Source organism: Echinops telfairi, unplaced genomic scaffold, assembly GCF_000313985.2.
Source record: "Echinops telfairi isolate 266 unplaced genomic scaffold, ASM31398v2 ScPeMD7_7467;HRSCAF=8505_1, whole genome shotgun sequence".
In the NCBI taxonomy this organism is placed as follows: Eukaryota; Metazoa; Chordata; class Mammalia; order Afrosoricida; family Tenrecidae; genus Echinops; species Echinops telfairi.
This window is the reverse complement of record NW_022111368.1, coordinates 22916729-22943160: the sequence shown is the minus strand read 5'-3', so window position 1 is coordinate 22943160 and position 26432 is coordinate 22916729. Positions and strand designations below refer to the sequence as shown.

General features: G+C 45.1%; 1 protein-coding gene across 1 annotated transcript in view; it reads left to right on the top strand.

Annotated features, from left to right (window-relative positions):
• Window positions 1-26432, top strand: part of IL1R2 (interleukin 1 receptor type 2) — a 47998-nt gene that overhangs the window by 14848 nt on the left and 6718 nt on the right. The window contains exons 2-6 of the mRNA XM_030888492.2: window positions 9846-9973; window positions 11103-11349; window positions 16713-16893; window positions 19050-19224; window positions 22099-22161. Coding sequence (XP_030744352.2) covers window positions 9846-9973; window positions 11103-11349; window positions 16713-16893; window positions 19050-19224; window positions 22099-22161 — 794 coding nt within the window. The remainder of the gene's footprint in view (window positions 1-9845; window positions 9974-11102; window positions 11350-16712; window positions 16894-19049; window positions 19225-22098; window positions 22162-26432) is intronic.

The window sequence follows — 26432 nt, the reverse complement described above, 5'->3', positions numbered from 1 at the left end:
GCCTGCTTGTTTTAAAATTTTTTGGGGGGGGTGTGCCACTTGACTCAGAGAGTTTGGCTGGTTGCCTCCAAGCTTCTTGGCATGAAGTGAACTAAGTCGGTTGAAACAACACTCACAGCATTGGAGTTGATTCTTACTCATTGTGACCTTACAGGACAGGGTAGAACTGCCCCTGCGGGTTTCTGAGGCTGTAAGTCTTTACAGGAGTGGAAAGCCTCGTCTTTCTCCTGTAACCACTATTCCCCGAGGGCCAAATAAACATACGCTAGCCCCAAACCAAACCCATGGCCATTGAGTTAATGCTGACTCATAGTGTCCCCCTGTGGGTTTCTGAGACTGTAACTGTTTACAAGAGTAGAAGCCCAGTCTGTCTCCCTCGAATCTTCTGGTGGTCTCGAACTGCTGGCCCTACTGATTGCAGCTCTTAACCATGACACCACCAGGACTCCTTTTGCATGTGCTCTAATAAGTTTAAATACGCTGCAGAATAAATAGCTCCTTTTCAGTGCTTACAGGTGCATTTCTCCAGTTACAATTTTCTTATCTGTTCTGAATCCTAAAGTATTTTAGAGTGGGATTATTTTGTGTGTGTGTTTATTTATTTATTGCTGTCTAGGGGATTTTAAAATTATTATCATTATTAATCATTTTATTGGGGGGCTCTTACAAATCTCACGGCAATCCCTCATTTGATTGAATTAGGCACACTTGTACATCTGTTGCCATCAACATTTCCAAAACATTTTCTTTCTACTTGAGCCCTTGCCATCATGTTCATTGGAAAGCCAAATTAAATGAAAATGTCAAAATGTAAAGCTATTGCTTATCCACCTATCCTTTTTTTTTTTCCACCTATCCTTTATCTAAGTCTATTGACTTCCGAAGGCAGTTGTTTCCACTTTTTGATCCTTCTTTGAAGAATTCTGCACTTTTTTGAAAATTGTTTTATTAGGGGCTCATACAACTCTTATCACAATCCATACACACATCAATTGTGTAAAGCACATTTGTACATTCATTGCCCACATCATTCTCAAAACATTTGCTCTCCACTTAAGCCCCTGGCATCAGCTCCTCATTTTTTCCCCTCCCTCCCCGCTCCCCCCTTCCTCATGAACCCTTGATAATTCATAAATTATTATTTCGTCATATCTTAGATCACATTGAAATGGTAGTTTTGGCATGCTCTAGGACTTAAAAACAACCCCCCCCTTAAACAAACAAACAAACACAAAACCCTTCATCCCGCTAAGCTCCCAGAATCGTGTGTCCTTTAAGAAAATCTATCAGGATCCCAAAGCACAGTTGCGGTAGCCTTCTAATCTGACCTCTGCTGTCAGCAGGATGGAGGTGGCCAGATCCCGCCTCCCCAGGCTTCCCTGTTGCCACAAGGCAGGAGTCGCACATGCCTCTCCACTTGATCCTTCTTTACCTATTCTGACACCAACTGTTCCTACCTCAACATTCTGCTTCTATGCTGGGCTCAATAATCTATGGTAATGGCCACACAGAACTTGTAGACAATACAATTATGAGAGCTTATTCAGCAAGTTAACAGGGTGTCACAAGTAAGGATCACTAAACAGTGAGGATAAGTCATTGGTCTGTAGCAGCACCTCTTCTCAGCCAACCACCGAGTCTCTCTCTAGTCCTCAGCCTCACAAACTCATGGCCCCTTGGCTTCTGCCTCTGTGGGCCAGGAAGGCAGCCCACTGGTTGTTCCATCTCACAGTTTTAGAGTCTCAAGCCAGATGAAGAGCAGGTACCCCACAGTCTCAGCACTATACCTCCCAGTCTCTGTGCCGCGGTCTCTGCTTGTGGCTTCTGCTACTTCTGACCAGAGATCTGGAATGTGGTCTCCCGATGGTCCTGGGCTTTTTCTCTTGGCTGCTGCTTCAAAGTAGCCAGCGGGCTGGTCATGAAAATGGACCAAACATTTGGTGGGGGTCTGAGCCACGGGTAGAAGAGCCATATTGGAAAAATGTACCCCACGACAGCCTCTCTACCTTGCAGTGAACTGACTAGCAAATTCCTTTGGAAGCCACCGTGTTGCTCGGACTATTTTTTTGAAGATACTCCCTGAGTCTAAGTCAACTTTACTCCTGGGAGGACTTGTCTGTAGCTATTCACTGATAAAAAAATTCATGTTTAAACATGTTTTGTTTGGAATAAACCCATGTTGTATGGACTGTAACATTGGCAGCAGTACTTTTTTACTTACTCTTGCGTACATACAAAGAGGCTTTAAAATATTCATAGGAAAGTTCCATTTTTTGAAACAAATTACACTTTCCTATGAATGTTGGTGTATGTGTGTATGTACTAAAGGAGGATGCACACCATTGTCTCTGTGAATTATGCATGGCTGGCTATACTGCCAGCAGCATACTGGTTATGTACTGGGCCCTTAACCGCAAAGTCAGTTCAAAACTACCTGCGACTCTGTAGGAGAATATTTTCTACTTCCGTAAAGAGTTACAGTCTTGGAAACCCAGAGGGGCAGTTCTGCCCTGTCCTGTAGGGTCACTGGGAATCACAATCGATTTGATGGCAACATGTTTGGTTTGGGTTTACTTCTTCCAAGGCAGATTTGTTTATTCTTTTGACAGGTTATGGCACATCCAATATTCTTTACCAACTCCACGCTAAAAAGGCAAGTCTTCTTCAGTATTGCATATCCTTTGGCCAGCTTTCACCTATATATGAGGTGATTGAAAAGACAATGGCTTGAGTCAGGTGCACCGAAGCCCTTAAAGTGACATCTTTGCTTTTTTTTAAAAAAAAAGAACACCCAAACTTTAAAGAGATATTTTTCAGAAGATCGATCCAATACAGTACATCATTTGATTTCTTGACTGCTGCTTCCATGAGCACTGATTGTGAGTTCAAGCAAAATGAAATCCTTTAATCAATTCTGTTGATCGTGATGTTGTTCATTTGTCCATTTGTAAGGATTTTGGTTTCCTTTGCATTGAGGTGTAAATCATCCTGAAGGCCGTGGTCTTTGATCTTCATCAATACATCAAGTCATCTTGCCTTTGAGAAAACAAGGATCACTCAACTCATTACCATCCAGTTAATTCTGTCTCATCATGAGCCTGTAGGACAGGGTAGAGCTGCCCCTGTGGGTTGTTTCTGAGACGGTAACTCTTTACTGTGGAAAGCCATGTCTTTCTCCCTCGGAGCAGCAGGTGGGATCAAACTGCTGATCTGTGGTTCCCAGCCCAAGGCATAGTCACTTCACCACCAGGGCTGCCTATAAAAAGAATAAGCCATCTTCCTGTCACGGGCTGTTGCCTGAAGGCTTTCTTCAGTCTTGATGCTGTAGTCTTTGTCATACAATCCGACTTCTCTGATTATTTGCTCAGCATACAGGTTGAAGATGTATGATGGAGGATGCTGATTTAGTGTGGCAAAAGAATATCCCCCTGGCACACACCACTCTTGATTTTGATCCATACTGTATCCCCTGGTTCTGTTTGAAGAAAATCCCTGGTCTGTGTACAGTTCTAGATGAGAAAAATCAAGTGTTCTGGATTCCCATTATTTGCAATGTCAGGAAACATCACGGAGACCACATCGAACCTCCTCAGGCTTTAGTAGGGACAAGGAAGACCCAACTCGACAACAACCCAAGACCGACTGCTATGTGGCAGAGGTCAGACATGCCTCCACCATGCCACTTCCTTTAGCCTATGCTGACACCACGGCAGGCACCCTGCTTCTCTGCTGGCTTTGATAATCAGTTGAAAGGGCCAGACAGAACTCACAGACATTACTCACAATTATGGTTTTCTGAGGGAAGCTAACAGATCCCCACAAGGTAGGATCAGAAGGCAGTTCTTTGCCTGGAGCAGTGCCTCTTCTTGGCCAATGGTCACATCTTTCTCCGGCCCTCAGCTTCTCAGCCACACGGTCTCATGGCCTCTGCCTTGTTCTGTGGGCTGGAAAGCACGCTGCTCTACCTCATGATCTCTGTACTGCTCACTGCTCTGTCTCGCCGTCTCAGTGCATCTCCTCTGCTCTGACTCCTGATCTTAGTGCTGTGGCCTCCGGTGCCTTGGCTGCCTCCATCACACCAGGCAGGGATCTCATGTGTGCATTGAGGAGGACTCTTCTTTCTTGAAGATCTGCTTCTGAGATAGCTTTCTTATATCCAGAGGAACACCTGACCAATCCCCTCTACTCCTCTTTCATCCATCCTATTTGCATGGTCCTACCCAATGATTTGGTGGGAGTTACAAAGATATGGTTCGAAGAGCCTTAATTCAGTACTTTCACTTCACCACACAAGGTTATTCATACTTTGTGACAATCCACACAGTCAAAATCCTTTGCATAGCCAACAAAACACAAGTAAACCTCTTCGTGGTATTCTTTGCTTTCATTCTAGGTTGACGTCAGCTTTGACAGCCCTCTTTCCATGTCCTCTTGCGAATCTGTCTTGAATTTCTGGAAAAGGAGAAAGAGAGAAAGAGAAGTAATACATAAGGAAAGAGAAATATAAGGAGATAGAAATGGCAAGATACATAGAGACATAGGATGAGAACTAAAATAAAGCAACTTCTGTGAAATGTGAACTATGGGCTGGTGAATTTGGGTGAGAGATAAAATGATGACCATGGTACTATTCTTTCAACTTTTCAAAATTAAATTACAAGGTGACGTAACAACACAACGTTGTCAAGTTGACTGACTCACTGGAGCAGAACTGAACACAGCGGACTTCGTGGTGACCGGTGACATCTTGGTTAAGAGTTGGGCTGCTAATCACAGCTTGGCTGTTCAAACCACCAGCTGGGGGAACAGCCGAGGCTTTCTGCTTCTGGAAAGATTTGCAACCTTGATGCCCCCCAGGAGCCGCTCTACTTGGCCCTGTGCAGTCGATAGGTGTCAGAATTGACTTGGTGACAGTGAGGGGAGTTCTCAGAAGTCCATCGCCAGGTTCCCCCAGGGGTGCCTTGGAGTGGATTTGAACCTCTAGGGTTTCTGTTGGCAGTCCAGTGAATTAACCCTGTGCACCACCCCCAGAATTAAGTTCATTTGCATGAGCAGAAGGCTGACCCTTGGCAGGGAAGGGTGACCCAGGGCCTTAGGAAGAGCTTTCCCAGGCTATCACATGCCACGGCCTGGCTCGGCGCCTGGCGAATGCCTTTCTTTCCCACTGGATTCTTTCTTGCTGACTCCAGCTCTTCACATCCCTTACTCCTCTGGCATCCATTTTCTTAGCCCGGGCCCTGCTTTTCAAAGAAACAAACTTTCTTCCATTCAAAGAAACTAACTAGCCAGCAAGCCCCTGCCCTGAAGTCAACTCGGACCCATATTTATCCATCGGATGCCAAGGCTGGCATCTTCAAGGAGCCCCGATGGTGTCGTGGTTACACAGAGAGCGGCTTACGGCAAGGTTCGCAGTTGGAACCCACCAGCTGCTCCCTGGGAGAAAGATGAGGCCGTCTTTTTCCATCAAGAGCTGGTGAAATCCTACTTGGTAGCTCTGCTCGGTCCTAGAGTCACTAAGAATCAGAATGGCAGTGTTCTGCTCTTTTTGAATTTTTATGGAAGCTAATTGTCACCTCCTTCTCCCTGATCAGTGCCTGGTAGGTTTGAACTGTGAACCCTTCGATTACCAGCGGGGCGCTTAACCTCTGTGTGAGTCAGGGAAAGCATGGCTCTAGAATGGAACAGAACAAAACCTCTAGCTAAAATACTGGACCTGAGCTGCTCTGAAATGTTCACTCTTCCAGTAAGAAGGTCAATGCAGCAGAAATATTAAGTTGTCTGTGGTTTAAAAATGCATGTCAGGAAAGTAGGGCAGAAGAAATGTGTTTTGCTACAGACCTCTGTAGCACTAATTCTTTTTCCTCCAGGCCTGCCAAAGACTTTTCTATTTCCCACAATATGGCAACATTGATTCCAGCCTTTCCCTGGCGTTTTGATGATTTAAAACGATCTCTGCTATGTGTTTGTGGTTTAAGGAACTGAAGCCATTTCCTGGAGAGGTCACGGCCAGGCAGTTGCTTGTCAAAGTCCACTGAGTGGAAACTGAGGCCACTCCTTTGGGTTGGGGAGGTGGGAGTGCGGAGGAGAGGGGCTTACTTGAGGGACTGAACATTTTCGGATGTTGTCCTGTTGGGACTGAGTCCTTGTTGAGATGTTCCATCACCCCGATCATCTATGTGATTTTTGAGAAGACACTCAACCTCCAATGTACTTTCATCTGGAACAGGAAGAGTTGGGACTAGACTTCTGTAAGATTCGGTCCAACTTTGTAGCTCTGTGACGCTTCTGGTAGCAACAAACCTGCAGGGATGCAATCTGGCTTTGTGGCGTTCCAGTACTTTTGAACATGTTGATTAATTCTCCCTAGTCCGAGGCTAAGCCAGTACTTGCAGTTCAGCAAGTCCGAACGCGAGAGAACGTTAGACCTGAGGGGTGTTTTCAGGGAGGAAGGCTGCATAGTCCATCCTGCCTTTGAGTTGAAGTGACTTTTTAGAAACCGTGTTTTGAATCCGGGGGAGTCCCAGGATGAGGACTGCCGAGAACACCGCACCTGCAGGATGGTGCAGCACCTTCTCCAAGAAGTTCTGGAACTGCAATTCATTGGGATTTGCTTTGATGAAATAATAAGAGGTCTAAACACGGAAAAGAAAGTAGTCCAGGGGGTAGGGCAGCTTCACAAATCCCTTAAAGATTCAGACTCCTTCTCTGTTGTCGCCTCACTGTTTTAAGCAAAATGGTCCAAGAAGACTCCTATACTTCAATCATCATATCCATACTGAGCTAGCAGGAAGGACGACGGCTAGAGGAGAAAACCTTCTCTTAGACTCAGGAGACAATATCATTTCCATGTAGGTTTCATTGGCCCAAACACTGTCACATGGCCATTCGTAGTGCAAGGGAAGATGGGAAATGCAGTTGTTATTTGGTCTGGCCATGCGCCCAGTTAAAAGCGAGGGCTTGTCTTACTGGAGAATCAGAGAGGAGAGATATTGGGGAAGGGAAAAAGCAGGCATAGACAGTTACACATTAGGAGAACAAGGGTTTTGATTGGCTAGTTCTCAGCTTAGTTTTCAACTTCTGCTTACTAGCTGTCAGATCTTGGTCACACCACGTAACCTGCATGCTATTCTCTATTGTATCATCTGTGAAATCTGAGATAATGTATCCTGAGAATGAGATGAAAGTACTTATGTTCAGCACTTAACACAGTGACTATTATCTTTGTTCTAGTCCCTGCAGCAGCATCCTTGACTTCATTTATTTGTTGTGCTCTGTGGTGTTGGTTATGAATAGCATATTTAATTCCTACTTCTTTCATTTCTTTACTAAAGGACTTGCAAATCTGGCTGAGGCTAGTATATTCATTAGGGACATAAGGGACTTCATGTCCAAACAATTTGGTTGTTTATTTGCACTTTAGAAACATGCGAAGGATGAAGACCAGACACACGTAGCACAAAACCTCACCCAGCTCAGAGGAATCGATCAGTGTCTCTGTTTTCTCTCCCATGGCTCCTCGTTGCCAGAAGGGGGAGCTCAGACTGCAACCCTGAGTCCACAGGTCTGATGGGTTCCTGCCTGACTGAGAAGGGCCCATTTCTAGGGTGCAGCTCAATTTACCAACCTTGCTCTGACCAGTGAGAACAGCCAGGGAGTACTGCAAAGGATGCAGCATGGCGTCTGTTCCAGGAGCAGAGAACAGGAAAGTAGGGATAATGATTGGGATAAAATTAAAAATTTTCTCGCCCTGCATTCACTTAATTGTTCCAACTCTCTGGAAGATGTTTATGTGTTTATTTAAACAGCTTTATTGACATAAAATTCACATACCATGCAGCTCAATGGTTTAAGTATATTTTTAAAAAGTTGTGCAATCACCACCTTTATTAACTTTAGAACGTGTTCTTGATTTTCATACTCACTGTTATTAGCTTCCCATGCCGCCCCCCCCAGCTCCAACCTCCCCTGTCAGAACCCTAAAAAAATTCTATTCATTTAGATACTATCTAAATTATCCTGGATTTCATATAAGGAAAACCATACCACCACCACCACCATGACCACCACCACCACCACCACCACCAACAACAACAAAATAAAACAGAAAAATCTCACCACCACCCCCAAAAGGAGAAAACGGTCAAAAGTAGGACAAATTAAAAATAGGTCAACAGAGAAAACAAATGAGGAGATGTTACAGTTTAATCTCGCTGTGGGAAACTTCTGCTCATCCGTGTTCTAAGTACTCTCTGGGACTGGGCACTAGGTAGGCAATGGGGACTGTCGGCAAGCCTAGCCTCTGCTCTCGCGAAGGATGGGAAGTTACACAAGCGACAAGACTGCAGCATGCTTCCCACTTCTTAACCTCTCCTGGTGTCACTTTTTAAGGAGCGCTGGTGGCGCAGTGGGTTACTCGTTGGGCTGCTAACAACAAGGTCAGCAGTTCAAAACCACCAGCTGCTTCATGGGAGAAAGTTGAGGCTTCCTACTCCCATAATGAATTAGAGTCTCGGAAACCCGCAGGGGCAGTACTCCTCTGTCCTATGGAGCCACTGTGAGTCAGAATCGCTTGGATGGCACTGAGTTTTGGTGTCACTTTGAAGTTCTTTCCACCGGGGTGGGCACATTTCTCACCCCATTCATGACAGGTTCTACCAGGTAGCTTGTTTTGTTCAACGGGATGTGGGTAAACAAGAGCGAAGGAGTTGTGAGTGAGGCCGTGCGTATTTTTGTTCATACCACCTGTGCTTCTATGATTACACAAGAAGGCCATCTCTTAGGAAACGCACTGGTCCAAAGAGGGTGAGTGATGTGAGGAACTCACTTGGACACTGCCTGAAGCTTGAAGTCAATCTGATTCAAGCCTAGTCCAGATTAGCCAACCTCCGTTTGACCTGCAAGCCTTGGAAGAAAAACAAATGACTGTTCTTTTATGCCTCCTAATCTTGGGGTGGTTTCTTACACAGTTTACTGCAGCAGTGGCTAGCGGATGCCCTAGGCAATTAGATATCATGTAGAAGGACTGTAGAAAGATGCAGGCATCATCGACTCTAGTCTTGGGGAGGTTTGCAGGGAAGAATGCTTTATAAATTGCATGACTTATTCATATTTGGCCCTTATTTTGCTCCCTTGCCCCAGCATGCCTTACATCAGAGAGCCAGCAACGTATAGAAATCCATTAGCGCACGTCAGAATCACATACTGGCCTTGCATGTAGAATAAGAGCTGATCCATAGGGGTCAGAGGAAAAGTTTTCTAATTAGTCAAATAGGAGAAGGTCTTGGATTCTAGTCATTCAGCCATTCATTTGCTCATTCACCAAACGGAGCAGGGGCTATAATGGTGAGCAAAGTAGACCAGGATGCTTCTCTGTACATGGGCGTACCTTGTAGAGGGGACGGGGTTGACCGGTGCCATGCACACCAGTGGACAGTAAAGGAAAGTAGCATCAGAGGGCGGGAGGGTGGGGCAGTTTTAAACCAGATCAGGGAAAAGCTCACCAGGTCGGCAGGTGATATTTGAGCAAAGGGAGGACATGAACTGTGGCTCCCTGAGCAAAGGCACCTTCTTGTCTCCTTCCCTGGGCAGGAGAGAGAACCCTAGATGAACCCCTGCAGGAAGAGTCTGTAAGAGCTCCCGGGATTTGACATTTGGCTTGATCAGTTAATATACCATTGATGAGAAAGTATAAAATTATTATTATTATTATTTGGTAAATGCAAACCAAAAACCAGGTAAGAAAGTTTTCACCGGAGACAGCCTGCATACCTTGGCCCTGGGGTCACTTTTCAGTTTTCTCTTTGGGGGCCTTTGGCTCCTGGTGACCCCTCTGTCTCATCCTCTAGACTACTGACTGCTGGACCTCAGCTTTCCGCTTCCGGGGTTCTCCAGAAGTTGTCTGGAACCATGTTCCTCTTACACCTGGTGATTGTGGGTGTGTCTGCTGTCACCATTCAGCCTGAGGAACACACAGGTAAGAAGTCAAGGTGGGAGATGAAGGGCTTCTCTGTGGAAATTGACAGTCATGTCTGACAGGTGACAAATGCTTCTCTTCACCCATCTCTTCTTGCCACTATGCAAGCTAGGGGCAGTGGCCACTCTTGCCAAGATGGGTGAGCCAGAGAAAGGGTGGCTCTTCAGAGCACCTATAACCAACCTTTCTTGTCTAAACCTGGATCCACTTTTAATGACAAGTAGTCAAGAAGGAAATAAAAAGAGCCACACTTTTAATATAATTTTTCTTCCATCATGGGAAGCAATCCATTTTACTTTCACCACACAATGTAAATTGGAATTGATAGTGGCTCTAAGGGTATTATTTAGAAATTTTGAAATCATTGAAAAAAGGAGTTAATGGGTCCCAGGGTGCAGGTCCTTAAAGTGCCTGACAGGGTGAGGCCAGCTCTATTGGTCCAGGGAAGTTTGGTGACATCAGTCCCTCGATGGTGCAATTTGAACTTGAGCAGGAGCCCTGGTAGGGCCGTCTGGTGGCCTAGTGGGTTCCAAATTGGGCTGCTAAGGACAAGGTCTGCAGTTTGACACCACCAGCCCTTCCAAAGGAGAAAGATGGGGATTTCTGCTCCAGTAAGGAGTTGCAGTCTCCGAAACCCACCGGGGCAGTTCTACCCTGTCCGCAGGCTCGCTACGAGCCAGCACCGACTCCATGGCAGCCGAAGGAGGCTGGGTGGTGTCCTAGGTTACCAGTTGGGCTGCTAACTGCAAACCAGCTGTCCACTCTGCTGGAGAAAGATGTGGTTTTGGGCTCCCAGAAAGAGCTACAGCCTCGGAAAGCCACAGGGGCAGTTCTACTCTGTCTTATAGGGTTGCTATGAATAGGAATAGACCCAGTGACAGTGAGTGTGGCTCTGTGAATTTGAATAACCTAAACATAGATGGTTCAAACTGCCCCCCCCAACCCCCCAGAGGCTCCATGGAAGGAAGTACTGACAATCTACTTTGGCACAGCGGACCACCAAGAACACCCCACGGAGCAGCGCTAGTCTGTAGCACATGGGGCCTCTGTGGGTCTGAACCGACGAGATGGTGACACGTTTGGTTTTGTTTGAGGGGCAAAGCCTGATTGCTATCTTTCTATTCTTCAGCTGCTGCAAGAAAATGTCAATTTCGTGGCAAGTATTTCAAGAAATACTCAAGAGTAGAAGAGGAGCCTGTGGTCCTGAGATGCCCCCAGGCGCCATTGGCCAGCCCCGACTTCAGCATGAGGTGGCATAGAAATGTTTCTGGAAGGATGGTCCCGCGAGAAGCGAGTCGTATGTGGATCCAGAATGAAGCCCTCTGGATTTTGCCGGCTTTACAGATGGATTCTGGTACCTACGTCTGCACGGTCAGGTAAGCCCCTTAGGGCTGAGCGTGGAGAGTGGGGCTGTTGAATTCCCTCACAGAATGGACTCTTGTTCAGTCTCCCAGAGATGGGCTTGATTTCAAAATCCAGTGCGCTGGTGAGAATCCAAGTCGTGTCCCCTCCTATGTCTCTGAAGTTCCTGCCACTTGAGGTCCCCTCCCCAGATGTGTTGTGGCTCCCCATTCGTTTCACTCAAGTTTTCTCAAATGCTCGTCCCTAGCTCCGATGTCCCTCTATCACAAGTACCACACCTCGGGTGGCTTCCAACCGCAGAAATGCATTGTCTCACTGTCTGGGAAGCTAGGAGGTCAAATTCAAGGAGTTGGTAGAACCATTTCTTCCAGCTTCTTGTAGCCCTGGTGTTCCGGGTTGTTCCTCTTCTTTAGATGCATCTTCACTGTCCGTCTCTTCTGTGTCTGCTCTCGTCTTATATAAGGACCCGGCTCCGATGGGATCTAGACACATCCTCCTCTGCTCTACCACAGGTCAACATCACCGCTATCCAGTTGATTCTGACTCGCAGCGACCCTGTAGGACAGGATAGAACGGCCGCTGTGGATTTCTGTGACTGTAATTCTTTATTTTTTTTATAAAAAAATTTAATCATTTTATTGGGAGCTCTTACAGATATACAACATTCCATAGTTCAATCACATCAAGCAGTATTGTACAATTGCTACCACGATCAGTCTCAAAACATTTTCTTTTTACTGGAACTCCTTGATATTAGCTCCCCATTGTCCCCTCCCTCCCCCTCCACACCCCTTATGAACCCTTATTCTGCCTCTTCCCATCTCTTACATAATACAATATATCCATTCACATATAATTCTGTTAATCAATCCCATTGAGTGGAATTATGCAATCATCCATGCTATCAGCTCCCCCTCCCCCCCTTTCCCCTTCCTCTTGTCTTGTACCCTCAGGGAACAGTAACTCCTGTTACTGTTTCTGAAGGGTTATCTATCTTGGCTTTCATGTACCAAACGATCTTAAATATGCAAATGAGCACATGAAAATCGAACACACTTAATGAGGTATAACACATAAAAAAACCCTAATAGTAAGGGGAGGACGTATTAAAGAACAGGAGGATAGTTCTGTGGTTCATCAGGGCCACGTCACACCCTGGATTTATCATCCCTTCCTTGTGGCCCTTCCATGAGGGACTGTGTGACGGTAATTCTTTGAGAGTAGAAAGCCTCATCTTTCTCCTACTGGGCAGCTGGTATGCTCTAACTGTTGGCACTGACATTTGCAGCCCAACTCATCACCGGGTTAACATAGCTGACTTTTTCCAAAAGTGAAAGCAAAATATTGGTATTAATATGTAAAAAGAACTAATCTTAGCATCTCCAATACCTTGTTTCAAAAACAAGACTATGTCCACAGCTATGGAGTTAGGATTTCAACATATCTTTGGGGAGTGGGGGGAGACATTCCTTTTCACAGCCTCTGCTTTAAATTTTCTTCCTGTGGTATGTGCATGTGCGCTTACAGAGTTCACATTTGCCTGTGAACTATGGACCTCTCCTTACAGAAGGGCCACAAGGAAGAGATGAGCCAATCAGGGTGCAGTATAGCACCAAACAGAAAGCCCAGGAGGCCCGGAACTTTGGCTACTCTGTTTACTGCTGAGTTCAAATGATGGAGACACAAGAAATATGTGAAAAGAACTTTAGATCGAGACTTTAGGGATGAAGGCAACCAGCCCTATCACTCAGATAAGGGGAGTGAAGTCACTTATAATTAAGTTCTCTCAAATGGTGGGTGGTGGAGCTGGGTCTAGAACTAGACCTCTTATCTCCTGGCACTGACTCCTGCTCCTGCTTCTTAAGTGAGAGATACAGGCCTAGCACTGGCTACCTTAACACTTCCCTGTAGAGTTCCTGAGTGGTGCAAATGATTAACATGAAATAGTTAATAGAGGCCTGGGCAGATTTGGAAGAAAAACCTGTTGATCGATAGCCCCCAAAGGCAGCCCTTGAAAATTCTATGGGACACAGTTTACTCCTGACACATGTGAGGGGGTCTCCAGCAACCCAAATGAACGCAACAATAACCTTCTTCTTCTTCTTGGTACGGGAGGGGAGCTCTTAGTTGTAAAAGAATGGAGGCAGACCCTTGGGCTACTTGTGAAAGAGAATTCCTGAGAATTCTCTCAGTAGATGCAGCCTTTATCCTCCTTTCTTCTTCTTTTAAAAATCATTTTATTGGGGGCTCTTACAGCTCTTATCACAATCCATACATCCACCCATTGTGTCAAGCGCATTTGTACAGATGTTGCCATCAGCATTTTTAAAACATTTTCTTTCTATTTGAGCCCTTGGTATCAGCTCCTCAGTTTTTCCCCTCCCTCTCTCACCCTCCCTCTCATGAACCCTTGATAATTTATATATTATTAATTTTTCATGTCTGACACTGACTGATGTCTCTCTTCACTCACTTTTCTGTTGTTCATGCTTTGGTCTAGCCAGATTTGTAAGGTAGAATTGGAATCATGATAGTGGGGGGGAGGAGCATTAAAGAACTAGAGGAAAGTTGTATGTTTCCATCAAAAAGAAAACCAAAGAAAGGGATGTTCTTATTACCAAGGAAGTGTTGGTGAGTGGCACAATTTTAGACCACCTCAGCCCCAGTCCTAGTCAGGGTGTGTGACATGCATAGTTTGTTACCTATTACCCTAAATGCCTCACCCCATTATAATGAATTTAGGCACAGGTTCAGTCTGTCAGTGAACCCTGACTAGGAAGCATGCACGCAATCTCCTATTTTCTTATGCAGAGAAACCTGGTGGTCTGATTTGACAATTGCTAGAAATACATGCTTTCTTTATTTTCCAGTGGAAAAATTCATATTTCCTCCTAGGAGTCTTGCTTCAGGAAGCAGCATAGTGTTGTGACATATATATATGTAATTTGAATGAGAAAGCCAGGGGAAAATGAGGAGCTGATACCAAGGGCTCAAGTAGAAAGCAAATGTTTTGAGGATGATGAGGGAAGCAAATGTACAAATGTGCTTGACACAATAGATGTATGTATGTATGTATTGTAATAAGAGTTGTACGAGCCCCCAATAAAATTATTTTTAAAAATTGTTAAAAAAAAGCCATGAGCTAGAATCTTAGCCATTTGATCTGCTACTTGATATTGATGGGCTGGAAAGAGGCTTGTTGGGAAGGTTACATGAAATCACACAACAGCAAGCCCCTGACAAGGGCAGCATCACATTAGGTGGCTGCTTGGCCCCAGGGAATGTCCTCCGCTTCCCAAAAGACAGTACTTAGACAACACTGAGCTGATAATTAGGCAAAATTCAGGGAGACTTGAATAGAGTCATATTTGTCTTAAAGGGCATCGGTGTACTCCACTAGGCATGAGAATATATATAAAACTAATATCCTTTGTTTTGTATTGCTGCAGGATAAAGAGATCTGAAATTGAGGGGGGAATGGAAGTCCCAATGTGTTCCAAGCTTTCTAGCATGTGAAGGCATTTACCTGAATGGCATCCCAGGCCCTCTGCCATTCAAACGTGGGGCTCTAGCAGAGGGATAATGGCCAGCATCATCATGATGCTCTTTGGTATCATAGTCATAGGGGATGAGATGGTCTTGTCCCTGTGAGTTGATGGTTTCATGGTCTAGCACCTGTGCCATGTATTCTATAACCAGAGTAGGCGGGACCGAGCTCTGTAATAAACACATTCCAAATCACAGTGTCTTTAAACAGCAACAGTTTATTTCTCATTCAGGCTAATGTCCATCAGGGGTTGGCAAGCACTCAGGCTGCCAGGCTGAAGGACCAGCCACGACCTCAGAAGCTGTTGGCTACCGCACCAGGAAGAAACATACCCTGGAGGTTTCTCATGGGCACTGTAACATTGGTATAGAAGTGACCCATTCACAACCTATTGAATAAAATGAGTCATATAACGGTATGCACCTACAATGGGGCCAGGGTAGGCAATCCCACCCGGCCCTCAGGAAAGAAAACATCTGAAAACATTGGGTGAGCAGCTCTTTATTAGGGGGTGGCCACCTACATGGAACAAGGGCTGGCTGCCAGATAAATACCTCCTTGCCCAGTCCTGCTTTTTAATTTTATTTTCATGGAGTGCTTTACTCAAGGAAAATCACTCCCTCAATTATTTAAAAAAGGTTTGCAATCCTTGTGAGATGCAATCAGCATGGTTTCCAGAGATAATGTCCTAATTCATGAGTCTTCCCAGAGGCCTACCAGGTTTCACTGTGTATGAGCCTTGGTGCAGCTTTAGGAAACGACACACGCAGAAAGGGGTAGAACAGCAGTGCCTAGCTCCTAGTGTCAAAATAAGGCATAGGATGCTCTCAGCAGCGCCAGCCATGCATGTTTCTAGGGTCGCTGTTTTTCAAGCGTTCGCTGTTCTGAGCCTCATCGTTGCCTTTCTCTGACAAAAGGCAAGGGGATTGTGCCTGTTTTCAAGGAGATAGTTAAACTTGATACGTCTTTGTGTATAAAACATCTGTTCGTTTTTCTTTATTCTTATACCAGATATGTGCAAGGATTAGTCATATATCGGAATGAATTATTTTCACTTTTGGGTGGTAAGTCCTTAGCAATGCTTTTCCTCATTGGGGTTCATACTTGGTTGCCTCTTTAGATATTCCTTGTATCTTATTTTGCTCTGGAAGTTGCTTATTCCTCCAGTATGTAACACACTTCTCCCTTGAGCCAGGAACAGCGGTGATAATGATGCTGTATGCTTCTCTACCTTGAAAAATAGACATAAATTCTTATATATCCTGTTCTCTCCCTTTACTCCATGCTTACAGATTGGTTTTGGCCCTCTCTCCTTTCGCAGTTTGGGGATCTTGATAGAAATATGGCATTGAGTTTATGGTGAGCTCAGCCCAACAACATAATGACAATCCCCATCCCCACCACCACCACCAAATAGCAGCCTATCACAGACGTGCCAAGTTCATTGCCCCCACGCGGTCTGGCAGAATCTTTATAGAATGTGCACTATGTTTACGGCAGTTTTCTGAAGTTAAATTGTAGTTAGAAATGATTCCCAGGAGCAGTAAAGGCAATTTTCCTGGGAAAATAGTCTTTCCACTTGGATCAGGAGGTTGTCGTAGGTGCTGCCGACAGGTGGGCGGGAGGAAACGCAGGACACACCCATCGCTTCTCTACCGCCCTCAGAACGTGCCTGCTGCTATTTCCTTTTTGTCTTTCCAGAACTCGCACGGAGCTCAGCAGGAATCTCACAATACAGATAACAAAACGCAGACTGTAGAGTTTAATGGGGTTGGGGAGCTTATTTTAAATTTCATTTGATTTTTCTTTTGCCTTGTTATTTTGGATCAGTAATGCCTCCTACTGCGACGAAGTGTCTGTTGAGCTCAATGTCTTTGAGAAGACGGAGGCATCGCTGCCAATCATCTCCTACCCGCAGGTTCTAACGGTGTCACCTTCGGGGATCATAGTTTGCCCAGAGCTGGGAGCATTCATCCGGGGCAAAACTGACGTCACTATTCACTGGTACAAGGTACATCGCTATAAGTTGCCGTTTCATTAATAAGTGTTTTATTTGCCGAAGGATAGCGTGATATCCCTATTTCTTAAGTGAACATATTCCTTTTTGCCTTTCTGAATGTTCATAAGCACTTCATTTAAAAAGAGCCATGATTAATATATTCTATTATGCAGCTTGGGAAGACAGGTGAGAAAATGAACCCACAATAAATAACTGCTAAAAGAAATAGGTCTTTAACTCTGTGCTTGGTCTATAAATATTTAGAAAAAACGTTAGTCTCTCTCTTTTTAAAAACCATGTTATTGGGGGCTCTTACAGCTCTTATCACAATCCATTCATCCATTGTGTCAAGCACATTTGTACATATGCTGCCTCATCATTTTCTAAACATTTGCTTTCTATTTGAGCCCTTGATATCAACTCCTCAGTCTTTATAGCAACAGTATACACATAATGGAGGCCCTGAGGGGTGCAAATGTTTAAGTGCTCAACTTAGTGGTCAAAAGGCTGGTGGTTGAAATCTCTCCAGAGGCACCTCAGACAACCGACCGGGTGACCCGCTCCGGAAATGTCGTGACACTGAGCACCTCGCGGAGGTCTGCTTGGCACCTGTGGGTCATCAGTGAGTCAGACTTGACTCCGAATGTAGAGAGAAGAAATTTTCTCTAGCACCATTGACCTCTAAAATTAAAAGCGATTTAAAACGAGTTATTGCAAGGTTATCTCTTTTGAATGCTGTTGCCCAATCCTGTGCTTATGTAATAGTCATCTTTCCTAATGTTTCCTAAGCCTCATTTAAAGGATATTATTGTGAAAGCCCATGGTAATTAACCTTTGGTTTTAAGGAGTTAATATAAACACAATGGAGCCCCTTGCCTGGCTGACCACACACTGTAACTTAAACAACAAGAGCAGCAACAAACACCTGTTTTAGTGGCTCCTGAGGAGAACACCATTAGACCATGAGGAGCCACTCAGTAGTGAGAACATCAAGGCGTCCTGGTGGTGCAGTGAGTCAGCAGCTTGAATCCATCGGACACTCTGCAGAAGAAGAATGAGGCTTTCTGTTTCAGTGACTACGCACAGCCTCAGAAACTGAAGGGACAGTTCCACTCTGTCCTTGCAGGTCACCAGGAGTCAGAAATAACCCAGTGGCAGTGAGTTTGGCTCGCTTTTTGGAAGGAGCCCCGCGGGGTAAGTGTGGCACCCTTAATCGCAGGGTCAGTCGTTCAAACCCACCAGCCACTCCTCTGGAGAAAGATGTGGCAGTCTGCGTCCATGCAGATTGACAGCCTTGGAAACGCTGGGGCAATTCAGCTCTTTCCTGTAGGGTCACGGTGACTCAGAAGAGGCTTGACATCAATGGATTAGAAACAATGCCATTTTTACTTGTAATTAAAGCCAGGGTAAAGTTGTCGTTTATGAGTCATGTGCCCAACAGACTGTTTCTTTATGTCTGTATTGTCATTCAGAGCTAGATTATGGAATGACTCAGGCTATATTTGAGTAATGCAAGTTTCTGATCATTACGGTTTTGGAACGCAATGTTCCTGAGAACATTTTGTGCTCATGAGGGTGCTTCATCAGTTCTTACTTGGCTTTTTCTATTTGACGGGAAGCTGTGCTCCCGAGAGTTCTCTTTAGTGGACACTTCACAAAACTCTTTGTTCAGATGAAAACAAACGGCCCATTCCTTCCAGTTCGTTTCTTCTTACAAACACGTCTCTATCTCTATTGACTCTGAAAATTAAAATGATTTCAAATTAATTGCTGCAATGTTGCCTCTTCTGAATATTGTCATGCAAGTTCCTGTGACTCGATGCACAGACGTTTTCTTCCCTCGAGGTTTCCGAAGGCCTCCCGGGAGCTGTTTGAAGGCCATGAACAGACTGGGTTGGAAATGACCTACTTTGTCCAAGAAGAGATTGTCTTTGTCATTCTTTGTGCTATTTTTGTTTTGTATGGTAATAAATCTCCCTCTATAAAAATGTAGTTAGAAGTATATCCAAAGTAGAGCTGTGCAGAGTAAATACCAGAGAAAATTCTGGGGTCACAAATTCAATATTGTTTGGTAGCAATCATGCTATTATTCATAGCTTTTGATGTATCATTGAAGTATAGGATAACTTCAAAACAAAACAAAACACCCCCCCCCTTTTTTTTTAAAGGATTCTGCTCTTCTGGATCATGACAATGGAAAGTTTAGAGCTTTGAAGGGAACCACTCACTTATTAATACACAATGTGTCTGTGGTGGATTCTGGCTATTATCGCTGTGGCATGGAATTCTCTCATAATGGCACTCAATACAACATCACAAGGACTGTTAAATTGCAAGTCAAACGTAAGTATTTGCCGCTGATAGACCGTTTAATCCTGGTTTCATCCTGGTGCAGCAATAAGTCTGCAAAAGACTGCTAAGGTTCACAAGGAATCTCTTGAGGGTCTTTGGTACAAAGGGTAAAGAAAAAACAGATATGTCAATCACCCGAGACATCAGGTGAATCAGCACATGTGTGTGACACGCTGAGCAGTAGAAAGCAGGGTGTTGTGAGGAAAGGTGAGTTCTGAGATGTTGCAAGAGGTTTCCACGTCTAATACTAAAACATACCACTGGAGGGAATGGAAGTCCCCTTTGGAAACTCCGTTTGGAGGACATGTACCCATCGGACCAGCAATCGGCACGTAGTTGCCAGATCTGCACGCATAACTCCAGGATGTCATTTTACTTTCCCATCAGAAGGCTGTGGATGGGCATGTTCAGCGGATATCACCCTGCTTTGTGTTCCCAAGCCGTGATTAGTGGCTCTTGATAGCAAGATTTCATTTTGAGAGTGAAAGTTCTCATTTCTTTAAATGAATTGTACTTGAAAGGAATATTGTAAACAGGTTTGGCTAGCAAAGTCTGTGTAGCATTTACTCTATATCTGCTCTCTGCTTAGGAGTTAGAAAGAGTTGGTCTTGACTCGCTGCCATCAAGTCAACTCCAACTCATAGCAGCCCAACACCAACCCAGTGTACTGCCAGGACTCCTTATGGAGTTGGCATAAACACGTTTCAATCTTAGACTCTGCCAAGGGAAGTTTGCTGCCCTTATGAATTAGGAATATTCTTGAGTGTGGATTTTGCCTGGATAGCAGAAAGAATACTTTCTGGAATCTTCAAGGCATCTCAAAATAAGCAGCTAGCTGAGTGAGGTGTCAGCAAAGTCCACACAGAAGAAGCACACCAGCCTGTGCGATCCAAAGATTGAAAATAAAATCCAAGACCAGAGGAGAGAACTGCATTAGAACTTAAGTTCTCAGTACCCAGTTTGAAGGGGGGTATGGATGACCGTGGAAGCCCCGAATCCATTTGCAGCATCTCTTCATGGGTTAAGCCTTGGGTGAATCCCCTCTGGCCATTGACCAGGGATGTGAATAGCCTTGCTATCAGACAGAGGGCATTGGAAAGTGGATTAAAGCCAACGTAATTAGGTTAAATTTTAACATTTTATCATTTCCCCCTCTTTTGATCCATTTTAAATTTGTTCTAGGTTTTGTAATTTTCACCTTTCTTTAAAACCAAGGTTTTTCTCTGTTGGATTTTGAGCGGTGGGGGTGGGGGTGGGCTGTGGTGGGATATGTTTTTCTTTATATGAAATCCAGGATAGATAAATCTCTAGACAAAGTAATTAGATGAGTAGTTTCTTAGGGTTATGACAGGGGTGAGGGGCTGGAGGGAAATGATGAGTACAAGAAAGAAGAAAATGTTCTCACATTGATAATGCTGATGATCACACCACTCTTTTAAATATAAATATGAATTATATGTCAATAAAACTTAAATTTTTTAAAAAGAAAATTCCTGAGTGTGAATAGCTAATACAATTAGAGTCTTTTAAGGGAACCTCTGAGAACTTTGGAAACACATTGTTCGGGTTAAATAGTTGGTGTCTGAAGGGACAAGACTAAGCTTTCTCTCATAGGGAATGCCAACAGTCAGTTTTTCTACAGGAAATCATGCCTCCCATGAAATTATGTCTCTGTATACTTTTATTGTAATGTCCTGGGAGGACTCATTCATATCCCCTCCGTGTCCCTACAGTACCAGAGACTTGCTTGCTGTACCTTGAATGACACCATTAAGTACTCCGCTGGTGTAATACTGCACAGGAACAGGAGGGGGCGGCCAACTTACATAGTACTGCATCTCAGGGATACTGCATCTCAGGGATACTGCATCTCAGGGATTCTGAAAGGGCCAGCTGCCCCAGCAGGCTCACAACATCTCTGGCTGCACCCCAGCCCTACCGAATCATTCATTCTGGGATGGAGGAGTAGAGCCTGGGGGACAGCAATATGTTTTTAATAAGCCTTCTAAGGGCTTCTGATGCAAGATCAAGTTTGAGAATCACTCTTGAATCTTGTCCTTGAGTCACCCTTTGTCTGAGGGGGACTGGGAGCTCTTGGCTGGGGATGGTTGCAAAGTGACTGCTCAGGAGGTCTCAGTCATGAGACTGCAAGGTTTTGTGCCTCCTGGGTCACACTGTCATATTGCTTAATGTCTATTTATATGATGATTTCCACATGCTCTCGAGGGGAAGAAGTGAAGTGGAAGAGTGGAAGAATTTGTGGACACAGACTCTCCCCAAATGTTCTGTTGGCGCCCCATTTCAGGAGCCGGTTCCTTTGAGCCGCCGGGAGCCCGGGTTCCAATTCCTTGGAAGTCCACGTCTACTTCCTAAAATCTTTGATCTCACCAACTAAGGAAGACATGAGTGGTCAATACTCTGCCATCCAGTGCGGGCTTACCTTTATGAACTGGTAGACTTTGAGTTCCTTGTGCCCATTTTTGTCCCCAAGAAAAAGACTGCGGAGAGGCACTTGGGAGTGGGAGGTACCTTAGGGCAAGTTAACCTTGGGTAATCCATACTATGTGGCAGCTGTTGCTATTATAAATGCCCTCAGGAAGGCTAGGGGGAGGGTGGCTTATTGTTTTGTTGCGAGCAGAGCATGTCTATCAGGGAATGTGTGTTTTTCTGTGACCTCTTCCCGTAATCTCTCGCCTGGGAAAGGCATTGGCAAGATATGTCCCACGGTCTCAGCCAAAGGCTAACTCTCTCCGCGTCTGGCGCTCTGTGGCGGGAACGAATTCATTATCTCAGCAGTGGCGCTTGAACAGCATCTTGGCCGTAGAGCTCTGCTCACCGGCTCTCTTTCCCTTGTATCCCTCTCAGAAAAAGAAGAGGAGCCGATTCCCGTGATTGTGTCTCCGCACCAGACCATATTAACTTCTCTGGGTAAGGCCTGCACGCCCGTCGGATCCACAAGGCCAGTGAGGGTGGCTGGACACCCCCCCCCACCCGTGCCGGGGCTCTCAAGGCCCCTCATCTCTGCTAATGTGCCCTCTTGCTGTGCAGTGTCTCTGGGGGTGACCTTAGAAACCCAAGGTGTGAGCTGGTAGTATCGGTATCGGATGAAGGGCGCCATCTCTTTGCTGGACTTGGCATCGCTTTAAAACACATCTACTTTGCCTCAGGAAAAGCCCTGCGGGCAGGAAAAGTAGCGTGTATCCACATAGTCTTTTTTGAAAAATAAAAAAGCAGCGCCTATTTGTTGAGATTGCTTTTGGAAAGGAGAACTGGGAGTCGGTAGTGAAAAGAACGTGAAATTCCTTGTATGTGTAGTTCTTTGTCATTTAATTTTTTATGCTTCATTTTAAACTTGAATTAAAAACTCAGTAAGTGGAAAAAAAGTCCCGCTTTAAAAAAAAAATCTAAATGTACAAAAAGCATTTTGGGTGAGTTATCTCACCTCATGAAGGGTTCCTTTGTATTTCTCTTGCATGGTTGCTTTGCATAGCTGGCATCTTTGACACAGTCCTTCCTCATTATGAGCAATCTCCGCATCTGGGGATTTGCCCACCTGCGAGCATTTGCTTGTCATCCCCAAGACTCCGGGAGGCTGTGATGCTCGTTCAGGGGCAGGTGAAGGCCATCAAACATTTGAGATGCTTCCCCTGCCTGTTCCCAGCTGGGGTGCAACCAGGCCATGCTCCTCCGTCGTCTTGCTGCAGCTCCACATTGTGCATGCGTGCTTTTGCTGTGGTCTATTGAATGTCCCCTTTGTGTATCGTGTATGTATTTTGTCCTTCCCTTTTGGTGGGTGAGTTGATGTTTAAAATGGCAACAAACCCAGTGCTGACAGCTGGGTAGTGTTCCAAAGCTCAAGACCAGTGTGATGTGCTTTGTGGGGGAAATATGTTTACATACGTGTGTGTGAAGCTTTGCTTCGGCATGGGTTCTGGTGCTAGTGCTGTGAGTTCAAGGCTAATAAGTCAACAATACAGATTCCATAACCTATCTCCAGACAGAAACGCACACAAAACGCGGTGGTACATTGGTTGGGTGGTGAAGGTGTTGTGGCCACAAGAAGGAGCCTGGTGGCGCTGTGGGATCAGTCTGAGGCTGCTGACTGTAACCCTCCCAGCTGCTCCTTGGGAGAGAGAGGAAGTCTGCCCCTGTCAAGATTTCAAATCTTTAGAACCCTAGATAGGGTATCAATCAACTCTTTGGCAGTGGGATGCATTAGAATCAACTCTGTAGCAGTGGGTTTGGGTGGGTTTAACTTTATTTCCCCTCTGGAACAATGACTATATATTCACGAATTCAGCATCTCATAGGCTTTAGAGAACATAAATAACTGCTCTGAATAGTAGTAACTGACAGTATTTAAAAGAAACCACTTGACCCAAGCTTGATTGATCCTCAACATTTTCCTAGGCCTTCCTTTGTGAAGCAAGGCAGACACGACCACCGCCTGCCGATCAAAAATGAGTTTCTCGTTGCCCAAATACCCGGTCAGCCGGCTGAGTGGTGTCAGGAGCCTGTTGGGTGGAGTTTGACATTTGTCAGCCCATGGTGGGCCAGGCCTCTCTAGCCAGTCCATCCTTACCAGACGTAGTGAGTCCATCCTTATTAGCTGTGGGATCTCATTGGATCCTGATGTCGGTCCTGTAAGAGTTTATTTCTCCTATTTTCCATTTGGTGAAGCAGCTCAGGGGGGCGGGCGGAGTGGGGTGAGTCAGAGGTGCTCAGTGGGGGTCAGAAAGCCACAGTCAGGAGTCAGAATGGTGTTCAGACTCTAACCTGTTGGGGAAGCCTGTACCCCTTTTGTGTGGTTGTTGTCTTCTGATGGATTTGAAGGGCTTATGCTCATTTAAAGAAACCTGGTTGTGGGGTCCTCCTGATTTTTAATTTTGTTTTTGTTTTGTTGTTGGGGTGGTAGTTATGGTAAAATATACATGAAGGAAACTTGCTTTAAATGTTCAGTTCAGTGGCACTAATTATATTCATATTGTTGGGCAATCATGGCCACTGATTCTTTCCAGAACTTTTTCGTCACTTCCAAAAGCAACTCAGCACCCGTTAAGCAACACCCGGCGAGCCTGTCAGCCTCTCGCAACTAGTGGTTTACTTTCGGTCCCTAGCATTTGCGTAGTCTAGCTTTTTTTTCCAAATTAAGTGGGATCATATAATATTTGTCACGTTGTGTCTGGTTTATTTTACTTAGCGCACGCTTTCAAATATTCAACCGACTGGTCTCACGGCAAGGTCCCCAGGCAGCCTGGCTGCTGTGCAGAACTGGGCCTTCCACGTAGCGGGTGCATTGCAGCCCTCCATGGCTGTCTGGCTCTCGGGCCAGCCATCAGGAAGCCTCAGAGATATGGGTACAACTAAGGTTAAAAAATCAGTTTATTGGGGGCTCGTGCAACTCATCATAATCTATACACCCATCCATTGTGTCAAGCACATTTGTACATGTGTTGCCATCATCATTCTCAAAACATTTGCTTTCTACTTGAGCCCTTGGTAGCAGCTCCTCATTGTTTCTCTTCCTCCCTCATGAACCCTTGATAATTTATAAATTATTCTTATTTTTTCATGTCTGATACTGACCGATGTCTCCCTTTACCCACTTTTATGTTGCCCATCCCCCTGGGAGGGGGTTATATGTAGATCATTGTGATTGGTTCCTCTCCCCACCCCCCACACACACCATCCCCTTACCCTCCTGGTAGTGATACTCCCATTACTGTTCCCGAGAGGTTTATCTGTCCTGGATTCCATGTCCGAGAGCTCTTATCTGTACCAGTGTACATCCTCTGGTCGAGCTGGATTTGTAAGGTAGAATTGGGATCACGATAGTCATTGGGGAGGAAGCATTAAAGAACTAGAGGAAAGTTGTATGTTTCATTGGTGCTGTACTGCAATGGGTACAACTCTTGGTAATGATTGGAGGATCAGCACCTAGGCCCTTTGGTACCTCCAGCCTCCCAGTGAGCTGACTACCCACCGATTGCTTTGTTCCCCCTTCCAAATGGTAAACAGGGGAGCATTTTGTTCGGTTGGGCAAAGGATTGCTCTGGGTTGAAACAGACTCACTGGCACCTAACCCCTACATCACAGTAAATTTATACGTAACAAAGTTGTTGCCACTATCTCTTCCCAAATTCTCTCCACATGCTTAACAAGCTCAGTGCTCATCAAGCAGTGAATTCTTTTCCCTCCCTACTTTACCCTGGTCGCCCCTAAAACTTGCCTAGTTTAGACATTTCATGCAAGGGGCGCTTCAAAAGTTCATGGGAAGATTCCATTAGCTTTTAATTCCAGTTCTTCACAAAATTTTTGCAGTCCCCTCCTCTAAGAGGGGTCATGGAAAGTTTGTCCCTTTGCATGGACTTCTTTCACTTGGCATGACGTCTTCCAGTTGATCCATGGGGCAGCACATCGTTGCTCTTCTTACTGAGTAGTAGTCTGTTGTAAGTGGGTCCTGGGCTTTGCTTATCCTTTCATGGATTGAGGGGCATTTAGGTTGCTTCTGCCTTTGGGCTCCCGTGAGTGGTACTGCAACGGACACTGCATATACGTATCTGTTTGCATTCCTGCTTTGAACTCTTTTGGGTATGTGCCGAGGAGCGGGATCGCTGGGTCAGAGGGTGATTGTATGACTATCTTTCAAAGGAACCACTAAGCCAGTTCCCACAGTGGCTGCGCCAAATGCCAATCTCAGCAGCAGTGGGTGAGGGTTCCAGTTTCTGTATGTCCTCACCAACATTTGTTGTTTTCCTCTGTTTCATTCTCACAGTCATCCTAGTGTGAGAAAAGCGGTATCTAATCATACTTTTGATTTTCATTTTCCTAATGACTAGTGTTGAGCATTTTTTAAGCGAGTGCTTGTTAGAAACACACACACTTATTCCTTGCTGATATGTCTACTTAAGTTCTTTGACCCTGTTTTAATTGGGTTACCTTTTTGTTGTTAGGTTATAAGAGTTCTTTATGTATCCTGGACATTCAATTCTTTTTTTTTTCTTTTAATTTTTTTATTAGGGGCTCATGCAACTTTTATCACAGTCCATACATACATCAATTGTGTAAAGCACATTTGTACCTTCATTGCCTTCATCATTCTCAAAACATTTGCTCTCCACGTAAGCCCCCGGCATCAGGTCCTCATTTTCCCCGCCTCCCTCCCCGCTCCCCCCTCCCTCATGAGCCCTTGATAATTT